General features: G+C 43.1%; 1 protein-coding gene across 2 annotated transcripts in view; it reads left to right on the top strand.

The window, feature by feature from the left end:
• LOC138737645 (kinesin-like protein KIF3C) overlaps positions 1-14295 on the top strand; it is a 186638-nt gene that overhangs the window by 138132 nt on the left and 34211 nt on the right. For both annotated transcript variants that reach the window (XM_069888269.1, XM_069888270.1), the window contains exon 4: positions 8369-8470. In XM_069888269.1, coding sequence (XP_069744370.1) covers positions 8369-8470 — 102 coding nt within the window. The remainder of the gene's footprint in view (positions 1-8368; positions 8471-14295) is intronic.

Genomic DNA, 14295 nt, shown 5'->3' with positions numbered 1-14295 from the left:
AATGGAGGACCATCACCTTCTCAAGATTGTGTTATATGGCGAGCTCTCCACTAGCCACCGAGACAGAGGTGCACCAGAGAAGAGGTACAAGGACTGCTTAAAGAAATCTCTTGGTGCCTGCCACATTGACCACCGCCAGTGGGCTGATATTGCCTCCAACCCTGCATCTTGGCGCCTCACAGTTCGGCGGGCTGCAACCTCCTTTGAAGAAGACCGCAGAGCCCACCTCACTGACAAAAGACAAAGGAGGAAAAACCTAACACCCAACCCCAACAAACCAATTTTCCCTTGCAACTGCTGCAACCGTGTCTGCCTGTCCCGCATCGGACTTGTCAGTCACCAACAAGCCTGCAGCAGACGTGGACATACCCCTCCATAAATCTTCGTCTGCGAAGCCAAGCCAAAGAAATGAATTCCAAAACTGATGTCAGTTCCTTTCTCCATAGATGCTGCCAGGCCTGCATTTTCTGTTATTCTTTCTGATTTGCAGTACATGTAATTTTTATGCTGGTAAATGGAACACTTTGCTTTGTGATGAGGCTGAAGCTCAATAAGATGTAAATTGATGATCAGACGCATGGTGATATGTAATTACACCACTAAGTCACCAGGGGTCATCCCGATGACCTTGTATATAAAGCAGTCCAGAGCTACAGTCTAGCCTTCCAGGTTCGTCTTGCAGAGAGACAAGACCTCTTAGTGTACATATTAGTTTATTAAAGCTGTCTTGTACTCGCACTGCTGGTGTGGTTATTGTCAGTACAAGACGGAGGAAAGGAAATTTGTTTTTGCTGCATTTGTTAATTGTTAAGAGTAGATTCAAAACCTTGTTGAAAAGTTGGACGCCTCGTGTACAATATGCCAGGGGAAATGGCACTAATCACATGTTGGGGTTATGATTGGATGACTCTCATACGAATTCTTTTGATATTGATTTCCATGACAGCTTTTGTCAGTGTTTCACCTTTGCTCTCAGTCATGGATACACTACTGTTCTTAGCCAAGGCAGCAATGGAGGCAAGAGCAGAGTGATGGGGTTCAGGGCGAAGGTTGTTGGCAATTAAAGTGGGAATCCGATAGATATATGGAGAAAGGGCTTTGTCAATGGAAAATATCTGCATGCCCTGTTTTAAAAATTGCAACAAATTTTATGGTAATACATGCTTAAAAGAATAAATGATGAACAACAGGAAATTATGTGAACATAGAAACAATCTCTAACAGTTGGTGACGAAGAGCTTGTCGGAGTAGTCCCTTCCTTGTTCTGCAGCAACTGAATTTTGCTGTGACAGTAGACAGATCATTCCTAAATTCACAGACAGTAATGCTGAAACCCAGAAATGAAATTACAGTAAGTTATAAATATCAAGCCAATCAGGGTTTGAAATAATCAGTATTTGCACAAGTGAGTAGTCATTTAGAAGGAAGTACAGGATTTCTTAGCCACAATCGTTCAATTTAGCAGCTTATAATTAAAGAGGTTTGAACTAATCTGCTAGTTTATGAAACAAATGACCAATTTGAGATCAGGCAAGCAATTGTGAGCAACATATCTGGGATTTTTCCCACTAAATTGTACCTGCAATTTTTAAAAATTAGTTTATTTTCAAGGCTCATGCAAATCCAAGCAAACAATATAGTACATTCTCCTTCTGCACAAAATAATTCAGAGTCCAGTGTTTACCCCTCACCCTTCCCTTATTCCCTCCCCTCCCTTCTCCCATAATTTATACAACTACACAATTACATAAGAAAAACAACATGCTATCAGACCCCAAGTATTAAATAAACAATAAAAGGTCGGGGATAAACAATAAAAATGAGAATAAAAATTAAAACTAAAACACATGATGTCTGTGCCATGCCCTCCAAATCACTCTCTCATTGGATGGTTTTTCGTCCCACTTCATTGACTCAATTCAAGGTGCCTGCAATCTTTCAGGCTGCAGAAGAGTGGCTTCATCTGAGGCTTGTGGATTTCTTGAATTTTAGTGGGCTTGCTCAGAGCCTGGATTCACACACATCTGAGGGACCTTGGAGGTTATTTATGTTGTGAATGTTCTGAGATCTGGTGCACGTATACAGGGCCAAGGTCAGGTGCCTCACATAATGCACCTGTCTCCTTACAGCCCAGAAATTGTAATGAATTTCTACAAAGTCCAGGTCATACCTCCTGAGTGAATATCCTCCAGTTAACTTTTGTTTGTTGAGGTCATTGACAGTTGATGATGTTGAAACTGATGGATTTACCTGTTCAGATCACCCTCAGTGATGTACTCCTTCCTTTAAGTCAGCCTGCACAAAAAGCAACACATGGGATTTTGCTCAGTGCCACACTTGGTGGCATTCTCCCTTTTTAAAATTTTTAAAAATTTTTCTTACTATGAACCATATTAATCAAAATACACACAAACATTTCCCTCTTGAATATACAGTGTCATTTTCTCCCCTTTTTCCCCCCTCCCTTCCCTCCCTCCTTCCCACCCCCCTCCAAACCCATTAAACGTTCAACATATACAATACAATAAACCCATTAAACAACGTCATCACACAATGAAAATAAACAAGAAAATTGTGTCATCTACTTTTACACACTGGATCAGTTCATTTCATCTTCTTCTTGTTCTATCATTTTAGGGGGTGGAGGTCCGCGGTAGGCCCTCTCTGTTGTGTTCCATGTACAGTTCCCAAATTTGTTCAAATAATGTGACTTTATTTTTTACATATATATGTTATTTTTCCCAATGGAATACATTTATTCATTTCCGTGTACCATGTCTCAGGCTCTCTTCTGAGTTCCAAGTTGATATTATACATTTTCTTTTGCTACAACTAAGGCTATCATAATAAATCTTTTTTGCGCTTCATCCAGTTTGAGGCCTAATTCTTTACTTCTTGTATTACTTAGAAGAAAGATCTCTGGATTTTTTGGTATGTTGCTTTTTGTGATTTTATTTAATACCTGATTTAGATCTTCCCAAAACTTTTTCACTTTCTCACATGCCCAAATTACATGTACTGTTGTTCCTGTTTCCTTCTTACAGCGAAAACATCTATCTGATACTGTGGGGTCCCATTTATTTAACTTTTGGGGCGTGATATATAGCCTGTTTCCTTCTGGTAATCTTAGTCTGCTTCCCAATTTGTCCTTTAAGTAGGTTTTCAGTTGGTGGTATGCAAACATTGTACCATGAGTTATTCCATATTTGCACTTCATTTGTTCAAAAGATAATAAATTATTTCCCAAAAATCAATTTTCTATTCTTTTAATTCTTTTTCTTTCCCATTCTCTCAAGAAAAGGGATTAGTTGATTTTTCATCAATAATAATTTTGGTAGTTGGTAATTTGTTTTGTTCCTTTCTGTATGAATCTTTTTCCAAATGTTGAGTACTGGTGCAGCACTGGTGAACTTCTATATTGCACTAGTTTTTCATCCCACTTATAAAGTATATGTTCTGGTTCAATCTGGTTTTTCCCTTGTTTGATAAAAATCTGATAGATATCTTAATTGTGCTGCTCTATAATAATTTTTAAAGTTTGGTAGCTACAAACCACTTTGTTTGTACCATTCTGTTAATTTATCGAGCGCTATCCTCGGTTTCCCCCCTTTCTATAAGAATTTCCTTATTATTCTCTTTAGATCATTGAAGAATTTCTCTGTTAAGGGATTTGGTAATGATTGAAATAGATATTGTATCCTTGGGAAGATATTAATTTTAATGCAATTTACCCTTCCTATCAGTGTTAGTGGTAAATCTTTCCAATGTTCTAAGTCATGTTGTAATTTTTTCATTAATGGTTGATAATTTAATTTGTATAGGTGGCCTAAGTTATTATCTAATCTAATACCTAGGTATCGGATTGCATGTGTTTGCCATTTAAATGGTGATTCTTTTCTAAACTCTGTATAATCCGCATTATTCATTGGTATCACTTCACTTTTCTTTGTGTTGATCTTGTACCCCGATATTTCTCCATATTCCTTCAATTTCTTATGTAATTCTTTTATTGATATTTCTGGTTCTGTTAAGTATACTATGATGTCATATGCAAATAAACATTTTATATTCCTTCTGTTTTATTTTTATCCCTTTTTTTTCTGTTCTTATCAGTTCTGACTCTGGTTCTATTGCTAAAGCAAACAGTGAGGGAGATAGTGGACATCCCTGCCTAGTTGACCTGCTTAATTTAAATTGGTTTGATATATATCCATTTACTGTCACCTTCGCCAATGGTCCCTTATATAGTGCTTTAATCCAATAAATATATTTCTCTGGTAGGTAATACTTTGAATAAATAATTCCATTCTACCCTATCAAAACAACAGCCACTATTGGTATCTTATTTCTTTGTACTGCATGGATTAAGTTAATGAACTTGCAATGTCCGTTGTTTGTCTTTTCTTAATAAATTCAGTTTGATCTAATTTTACTACTTTTGGTACACAGTCAGCCAATCTGTTTGCTAATAGTTTTACTTTGATGCTGGTGTTAGTGGATCTTTCCCCGTCTTTGGTATTTCTGTAATTATTGCTGTTTTACATGAATCTGACAAGTTTTGTGTTTCTTCTATCTGGTTCATTACTTCCAGGAGAGATGGAATTAATAACTCTTTAAATGTTTTATAGAATTCTATTGGGAATCCATCCTCTCCAGGCATTTTATTTTTTGGCAGATTTTTTAATATATCCTTTTGTTCCTCTTCTTGCAATTTTAGCTAAAAAAACTCATCTATTTTGTCTTTCTCTTCATTCTCAGTTCGGTATAATTGCTCGTAGAATTCCTTGAAGTTTTCATTGATCTCTGTTGGGTTATATGTAATGTTTTTGTCCTTTTTTCTTGATGCCAATACCTTTCTTTTAGCTTGTTCTGTTTTAAGCTGCCAGGCTAGTATTTTGTGTGTTTTTTCTCATAGCTCATAATACTTCTGCTTTATGTTCTTCTCCACCTTATACATTTGTAATGTTTCGTATTTTATTTTTTTGTCTGCCAATTCTCTTCTTTTTGTTGTATCTTCCCTTATTGCTCGTTCTTTTTCTGTACTTACTATTTCCCTTTCCAGCTGTCCTATTTCCCGATTGTAGTCCTTTTTCATCTTAGTTACATAACTTATTATCTGCCCTCTAATGAAGGGTTTCATGGCATCCCATAATATAAATTTGTCTTTCACTGATTCCGTATTTATTTCAAAGTACATTTTAATTTGGCGCTCAATAAATTCTCTAAATTCCTGTCTTTTAAGTAGCATGGAGTTTAATCTCCATCTATATGATCTTGGTGGGATGTCCTCCAGATCTTTTGCTAATAACAGGGGTGAGTGATCAGATAACAAGCTAGCTTTATATTTTATTTTCCTAACTCTCCCTTGGATATGGGCTGACAACAGAACAGGTCAATCCTTGAGTATGTTTTGTGTCTACTCGAATAATATGAGTATTCCTTCTCCTTTGGGTGTTGCCTCCTCCAAATATCCAAAAGTTGCATTTCCTGCATTGATTTAACCATAAATTTGGCTACTTTGTTCTTTTTGCTAGTCTTTTGTCCAGTTTTATCCATCTTTGGATCCAAATTTAGGTTAAAGTCCCCTCCTATCAATATATCCCCCTGCATATCTACAATCTTCAAAAAAATATCTCGCATAAACTTTTGATCCTCTTCATTAGGTGCATATATATTGACCAAATTCCAGAATTCTGAATATATCTGACACTTTATCACTACATATCTCCCTGCTGGATCTATTATTTCCTCCTCTATTTTGATTGGTACATTTTTATTGATTAATATAGCTACACCTCTGGCTTTTGAATATGATACTGCTGTTACGTGCCCTACCCAATCGCTCCTTAATTTATTATGTTCCATTTCAGTTAGATGCGTTTCCTGCACGAATGCTATATCTATTTTTTTCTTTTTTCAGTAAATTTAATAGCCCTTTCCTTTTGATTTGGTTATGTATTCCATTAATATTTATAGTCATATAGTTCAACTTGGCCATCTCATACTCTGTTTACACCTTATTTCCACTTCCTCACCACCACCTTTCCCATTTTCCCCATTTTCATTTCTCAGTTTTCCTTTTTTGAACTCAATGTATGACAACATTTCTAAAACATAAAATACCTCAACCACTCCCACCTCTAAAATTCCTTTAACTCCAAGTGTCCCCCCCCTCTCTGAGTGGCCCCTTGTCCCTTGCTGGGCAACCACAACTCCCCTCTTCATTCGGACTGCGAACCCGTTCGCAAATGTCAACTGATTTCGCAGTGACTGTTATTCTCTCCCACCCAACCCCCTCCAGAAAAGACTTTTATCTTCACATTAAAACAAAGCTCCCCCTCTTTTCTTTTTTCCCCCTCCTTTTTTTCCTCCTTCTCCCTTACTTCCCTTTTTTTCCCTCCTTTAGTTCTTACTTATACATTATTTTTACATCTTTATATGTAGTTTGTCATCGTTCTTTGTTCTTGTTACATCTCTTCATCTCTCTTTCTGTCCTGCAGGCATTCTGCAAATTCTCGTGCTTTCTCCGGATCCGAGAACAGTCTGTTTTGCTTCCCGGGGATAAATATTTTCAGCACCTCTGGATATCATCATAAATTTATAGCCTTTTTTCCATAGGATCGATTTTGCTGTGTTAAACTCCTTCTTCTTCTTTAGGATTTCAAAACTTATGTCTGGGTAGAAAATATATTTTTTTTACCTTTGTGCTTCAATGGTTTTTTGTCTTCTCTAATTTTATTCATCGCCTTCTCCAAAATACTTTCTCTTGTCAAGTATCTCAGAAATTTTACTAAAACAGATTTTGGTTATTTGTTGTGACTGTGGTTTTGGGGCTAATGTTCTGTGTGCCCTTTCTTTTTCCATTCCTTCCTGTATTTCTGGCATTCCCAGGATGTTTGGGATCCATCCTTTTATAAATTCTTTCATATCTTTGCTTTTTTCATCTTCCTTTAGGCCCACTATCTTTAGATTGTTTCACCTATTATAGTTTTCCATTATATCCATCTTCTGAGCTAACAACTCTTGTGTTTCTTAAACTTTTTTGTCACTTTCTTCCTATTTTCTTTTTAAGTTGTTCACTTCCATTTCTACAGTCATTACACGTTCTTCCACATTTTCTAATCCTTTCCCTACATCTGTTATGACCAGCTCTATTCTACTCACTTTTTCTTCTGTACTTTTCATTTTTCTTTTCATTTCACTAAATTCTAGTGTCAACCATTATTTTAATGCTTTCATTTGTTCTTGAAATTTTTTTAAATCTATGTACTCTCCATTAATTTTACCTTCTATTCCTCTGTGGAGAGCTTGGTGTTCTTCTTCTGTGTCTGCTCTTGTGTTTGTATCTTCTACTTCTCTTCCTTGTATCTGTGTCTCTTCTGACTTTCTTGTTGAGCTGCTTGCCTCAGTTTGTTGGGTGCTTTTTTTCATGGCTTCTTGATGTTGGTCCTCTTCTTCTGGGCTAGTTATCTGTTAGGCCTCCTGCTGCTGTTTTTCTTATCACTCCCTTTCCCGTTGCTTTCCTCTTCTTCCAGCTGAGAGCCCTGCTGTTGGGCATCTCTCAGCTGGTTGTGTTGTGTAGGTTCACTCCTGTCGGTGTTCTCCTTTTCCTTGTTGTGCGCATTGCGCATCTCTGTTTGGCTCAGTGAGCCATTTTTGGTGGCATTCTCTCTTGAGGGAAGATCAGTTGAGTAGAAATGTGTTGAAGCATTTTGAATAATTTCCATTAATTTTGCAATTATCACTGTACAGGTTTTGTCTATCACCACAAAAACCACTGCCCCATTGCTTCCTCCTCCACCAATTCATAACAAGAACTAAATGTGAAGTTGTCATTACCCCAACCAGTTAATGAACTGTCTATCTAACTATCTAAGATCTATTCAGCATCCATAGCTTAATGCTTCATTGAAACAGAGGAAGGGCATCTAGCTGAGGGTATTCTTCAGTAGACAAGCAGCTGACCAGCACACTTCACAAATTGGCCAAATGAATGTTAGTGTGATTATTATTGCTGCTTGATGAGGGAGGGTGACACCTGGAGGGTATGGCCAGCCACAACAAGCCAGTCTCCTCATCAGTGAGTGTTCCTGGATTTCTTTAGACTGCTTCACCAATTCATTTCTGTTGTCTTTGAGCAATGTATCATCTCCTTCCCTCAGGAAACACATCAAACAATGTTGCACAATGGTTTTCTGTGGCCATTCTGCAATGGAGCAACTGAAGACTTCAAAGATTGCTCATCTAATGTTTATTCCATGAATTTTTTCTATTTCCATGTTCTAAATATTTGCCACTACTCCAGCAGGATTTTTAAATGTATTGTGCAAATGTATTGTTAATGGATCATCTCCTCTACTTATTGCAGGCAATGGAAAGCAAGTTGCTTGTTGGAGGCAAGAATATCATGGACCACACCAATGAACAACAAAAAATGCTAGAACTGAAGAGGCAAGAGATTGCAGAGCAGGTGAATGCCTCTTGCATATTAAATTGTTCATTAACATAAAGTTTGTTTGTTTGCCTCCATGGTGCCAGGACTCATGATGTCTCTGAGAACATTCTGAGAGTGGAAGGTCACAGGCCGTGGTCCATATGGTACCTCTGATGTTGGTAGGAAGGAAGATGTCATCCTTCAGAATGATTTTGGGGAATGAGGTAGCAAGTTAAAAACAGGACTTCCAGGGTGGTAATCTTGGGATTGCTACCTTTGTGCCATGTGTTGATGAGGCCAGAAATAGGAAATTAATGCAGAGCTGGTGCGCGAGGGAGGGATTCAGATTTATAGATGATTGGGCTCCCTTCCAGGACAGGTTGAACCTGTGCAAAAAGAACAGGACCAAAATCCTTGCAGGGCGGTTTGCTAGTGCTACTCGGTAGGGTTTAAACAAGAGTGATGGGGATGGGGGTGGGGTTGTGAAATAGAGCAGCTTGGACCTTATGGGAAAGAACAATATTGAGGGAGGCAAATTATGACATGATGAGACAGGAGTTAGGAGGAGTTAATTGGGAACAGCTGTCATTGGGCAAGTCTTCATTTGACATGTAGGAGAGCAGGACCAGCATGTTCCAGTTAGGAGGAAGAATGTGATGGTTTGGGAAGGAGACCGTCAATGACAGGGTCATGGATTTATTCATAGAAAGGAAGGAGGCATTTTCAAGATTTAGGAAGTCATGTTGCAAATCTATAAAACTTTGGCAAGGCCTTACTTGGAATACTGTGGAATTCTGATTGAACCATTCCAGGAAGGATTTGGAGACTTTGGAAAGGGTACAGAGGAGGTTCGCAGGGACATTGTCTGGTTTAGAAGGTATGAATTTTGGAGAAAGGTTGGACAAACCTGGGTAGTTTTCTATGGAAAAGTCCGGGCACAGGGAGAGCAGCGGCGGCCCCGGCCCCGGTCCGGGCTGAGGGTAGGCGGCGGCGGCCCCAATCCGAGCAGGAGCAAGGGGGAGGCGGTGGCCCCGGCCTCGGTCGAGTGAGGCAGGCAGAGGCCCCGATCCGGGCAGAGAGTGGGAGACGGCGGCCCCAGTCCGGGCACAGGGAGAGCAGCGGCGGCCCCGGCCTCGGCCCCGGTCCGGGCAATATGGTCCAACCTAGGAGGGGAGGCAGACCCCTCCAGCCCGGGTAAGAAACCTGCATAGGAGAAGGCCACTCCGATATAAAACCTACGACCCAAGGACCTCGCTGCCACGTCCCAGCTTGCTTGGCCACAGCACACGAACCATGGGTGTAAAGGGTGGGGCCAGTACTACGCACACTGCACTCCACCTAAAAACTCCTTTGCGCAGGCCCGAGGACATGTCCACGTCCTCCCCCTCCACGTCCTCCCCCTCTACGTCCTCCCCCTCCATGTCCTGCCCCTCAAAAGATGCACACAAACTCAAGCTAGCATGCTGGAACATCAGAACCATGCTAGACAAGGCTGACAGCCACTGACCTGAACGTCGGTCTGCCCTCATTGCACATGAACTCCTCAGACTTGACATCGACGTAGCCGCTCTCAGTGAGGTCCGCCTGGCAGATGTAAGCAGCCTCCAACAACACGGCGCGGGCTACACACTCTACTGGTCTGGCAAGCCTTCGGATGAACGACGCCTATCTGGTGTAGGCTTCATGGTCAAGAACTTCATTGCCTCCAAACTCGAAAACTTTCCGACAGGCCACTCGGACCGAATCATGTCCATGCGACTCCCCCTTCAAAACAAGCGTTGCATCACCCTCATCAGTGTCTATGCTCCAACCCTCCAGGCGGAACCAGCAGAAAAGGACAAGTTCTACACTGACCTGCGCAACCTCATCCAACGCACCCCTACAGCCGACAAGGTTGTCATCCTTGGCGACTTCAACGCTTACGTCGGCAAAGACTCAGAAACCTGGCCAGGAATCCTGGGCAAGCATGGCGCCGGCAAGAGCAACGACAATGGGTGCCTCCTGTTGGAGCTCTGCGCAGAACAGCAGCTTGTCATTACAAACACCCTTTTACAGCAGAGGGACAGCCTTAAGACTACCTGGATGCATCCCCGATCCAAACACTGGCACTTCCTGGACTACATCCTGGTGCGAGAAAGTGACAAACGAGATGTGCTCCACACCAGGGTCATGCCCAGCGCGGAATGCCACACTGACCACCGGCTGGTTCGCTGCAAGCTCAACCTTCACTTCAAGCCAAAGCCCAGGAACAGTAAAGCCCCCAGAAAGAGGTTCAATGTTGGAAACCTGCAGTCAGACGAAGCGAGAGGAAACTTCCAGGCAAACCTCAAACCAAAGCTCGACGATGCAATCCGCCTCACGGACCCGTCCCCTGAAACCCTCTGGGATCAGTTGAAGACTACCATACTGCAATCCACTGAAGAGGTACTGGGCTTCTCCTCCAGGAAAAACAAGGACTGGTTCGACGAAAACAGCCAGGAAATCCAGGAGCTGCTGGCAAAGAAGCGAGCTGCCCACCAGGCTCACCTTACAAATCTGTCCTGTCCAGAGAAGAAACAAGCCTTCCGTCGCGCATGCAGCCATCTTCAGCGCAAACTCCGGGAGATCCAAAATGAGTGGTGGACTAGCCTCGCCAAGCGAACCCAGCTCAGCGCGGACATTGGCGACTTCAGGGATTTCTACGAGGCTCTAAAGGCTGTGTACGGCCCCTCACCCAAAGTCCAAAGCCCACTGCGCAGCTCAGACGGCAAAGTCCTCCTCAGCGACAAGATCTCCTTCCTCAACCGATGGTCAGAACACTTCCAATCTCTTTTCAGTGCCAACCGCTCAGTCCAAGATTCCGCCCTGCTCCAGCTCCCTCAACAGCCCCTAAGGCTAGAGCTGGATGAGGTCCTCACCCAGGATGAGACATATAAGGCAATCGAACAACTGAAAAGTGGCAAAGCAGCAGGTACGGATGGAATCCCCCCAGAGGTCTGGAAGGCTGGCGGCAAAACTCTGCATGTCAAACTGCATGAGTTTTTCAAGCTTTCTTGGGACCAAGGAAAACTGCCTCAGGACCTTCGTGATGCCACCATCATCACCCTGTACAAAAACAAAGGCGAGAAATCAGACTGCTCAAACTACAGGGGAATCACGCTGCTCTCCATTGCAGGCAAAATCTTCGCTAGGATTCTCCTAAATAGAATAATACCCAGTGTCGCCGAGAATATTCTCCCAGAATCACAGTGCGGCTTTCGCGCAAACAGAGGAACTACTGACATGGTCTTTGCCCTCAGACAGCTCCAAGAAAAGTGCAGAGAACAAAACAAAGGACTCTACATCACCGTTGTTGACCTCACCAAAGCCTTCAACACCGTGAGCAGGAAAGGGCTTTGGCAAATACTAGAGCGCATCGGATGCCCCCCAAGTTCCTCAACATGATTATCCAACTGCACGAAAACCAACAAGGTCGGGTCAGATACAGCAATGAGCTCTCTGAACCCTTCTCCATTAACAATGGCGTGAAGCAAGGCTGTGTTCTCGCACCAACCCTCTTTTCAATCTTCTTCAGTATGATGCTGAACCAAGCCATGAAAGACCTCAACAATGAAGATGCTGTTTACATCAGGTACCGCACGGATGGCAGTCTCTTCAATCTGAGGCGCCTGCAAGCTCACACCAAGACACAAGAGAAACTTGTCCGTGAACTACTCTTTGCAGACAATGCCGCTTTAGTTGCCCATTCATAGCCAGCTCTTCAGCGCTTGACGTCCTGTTTTGCGGAAACTGCCAAAATGTTTGGCCTGGAAGTCAGCCTGAAGAAAACTGAGGTCCTCCATCAGCCAGCTCCCCACCATGACTACCAGCCCCCCCACATCTCCATCGGGCACACAAAACTCACAATGGTCAACCAGTTTACCTATCTCGGCTGCACCATTTTATCAGATGCAAGGATCGACAACGAGATAGACAACAGACTCGCCAAGGCAAATAGCGCCTTTGGAAGACTACACAAAAGAGTCTGGAAAAACAACCAACCGAAAAACCTCACAAAGATAAGCGTATACAGAGCCGTTGTCATACCCACACACCTGTTCGGCTCTGAATCATGGGTCCTCTACCGGCATCACCTACGGCTCCTAGAACGCTTCCACCAGCGTTGTCTCCGCTCCATCCTCAACATTCATTGGAGCGCTTTTATCCCTAACGTCGAAGTACTCGAGATGGCAGAGGTCGACAGCATCGAGTCCACGCTGCTGAAGATCCAGCTGCGCTGGGTGGGTCACGTCTCAAGAATGGAGGACCATCGCCTTCCCAAGATCGTGTTATATGGCGAGCTCTCCACTGGCCACCGAGACAGAGGTGCACCAAAGAAGAGGTACAAGGACTGCCTAAAGAAATCTCTTGGTGCCTGCCACATTGACCACCGCCAGTGGGCTGATATCGCCTCAAACCGTGCATCTTGGCGCCTCACAGTTTGGCGGGCAGCAACCTCCTTTGAAGAAGACCGCAGAGCCCACCTCACTGACAAAAGGCAAAGGAGGAAAAACCCAACACCCAACCCCAACCAACCAATTTTCCCCCTGCAACCACTGCAACCGTGTCTGCCTGTCCCGCATCGGACTTGTCAGCCACAAACGAGCCTGCAGCTGACGTGGACATTTACCCCCTCCATAAATCTTCATCCGCGAAGCCAAGCCAAAGAGGTGACCTGATCAAAATGGACAAAATCATGAAAGGCATCGATGGAGGACACAATCAGAAACTTTTCCCCAGGGCAATGGTGTGACATACTCGGACATGGACTGAAGGTGAGGGGGTGGGGTGGGGAATGATTAAAACAGATGTGTGATGGCAATTATTTTACACAGGAAGTGCTGGGAGCTTGGATAGGCTGGCAGAAGTCGTGATGCAAGGAGATACAATAGTGGCATTTAAGAGAATTCAGACAGACACATGAAAATGGAGGGATTTCCATCATGAGCAAGCAGCAAAGTTTTCATTTGAATTGGACATAAAGCTCAGCACAGACAGGTGGACTCTAGAGCCAGCTCTACGTCATGAGAGTATTTCTAACCTGAGTAATGTTGATTCAAGTGAACAGAGGGAAAAGTATGAGGCAAATAAGCTACACAGAGTGGTGGGTGCCTGGAAAGGCTTGCCAAGAATGATGGAAGGGAATTCAAGGTAAACAAAGAAATTTTTTCTTTTCTTTGGCTTGGCTTCGTGGACGAAGATTTATGGAGGGCTAATGTCCACGTCAGCTGCAGGCTCTTTTGTGGCTGACAAGTCCGATGCGGGACAGGCAGACACGGTTGCAGCGATTGCAAGGGAAAATTGGTTGGTTGGGGTTGGGTGTTGGGTTTTTCCTCCTTTGTCTTTTGACAGTGAGGTGGGCTCTGCGGTCTTCTTCAAAGGAGGTTGCAGCCCGCCGAACTGTGAGGTGCCAAGATGCACGGTTTGAGGCGATATCAGCCCACTGGCGATGGTCAATGTGGCAGGGACCAAGAGATTTCTTTAGGCAGTCCTTGTACCTCTTCTTTGGTGCACCTCTGTCTCGGTGGCCAGTGGAGAGCTCGCCATATAACACGATCTTGGGAAGGCGATAGTCCTCTATTCTGGAGACGTGACCTACCCAGCGCAGTTTATACAGAGAACAATTATCATAGGGGCAATGCACAATGCAATTACAGCGCCAGCGATCCAGGTTCGAATCTGGTGCTGAATGTAAGGAGTTTGTACATTCTTCCTGTGTCTTTGTAGGTTTCCTCAGGGTGCTCTGGCTTCCTCCCACTATCCAAAATGTATGGGATTGTAGGTTAATTTGGTATCACTGGGCAGCATGGGTTTAAATGGCTGAAATCGGCTTCTGCCATGCT

Source organism: Narcine bancroftii, chromosome 6 (genome assembly GCF_036971445.1).
Source record: "Narcine bancroftii isolate sNarBan1 chromosome 6, sNarBan1.hap1, whole genome shotgun sequence".
NCBI classification, from domain to species: domain Eukaryota; kingdom Metazoa; phylum Chordata; class Chondrichthyes; order Torpediniformes; family Narcinidae; genus Narcine; species Narcine bancroftii.
This window is presented reverse-complemented; position numbering and strand designations above follow the sequence as displayed.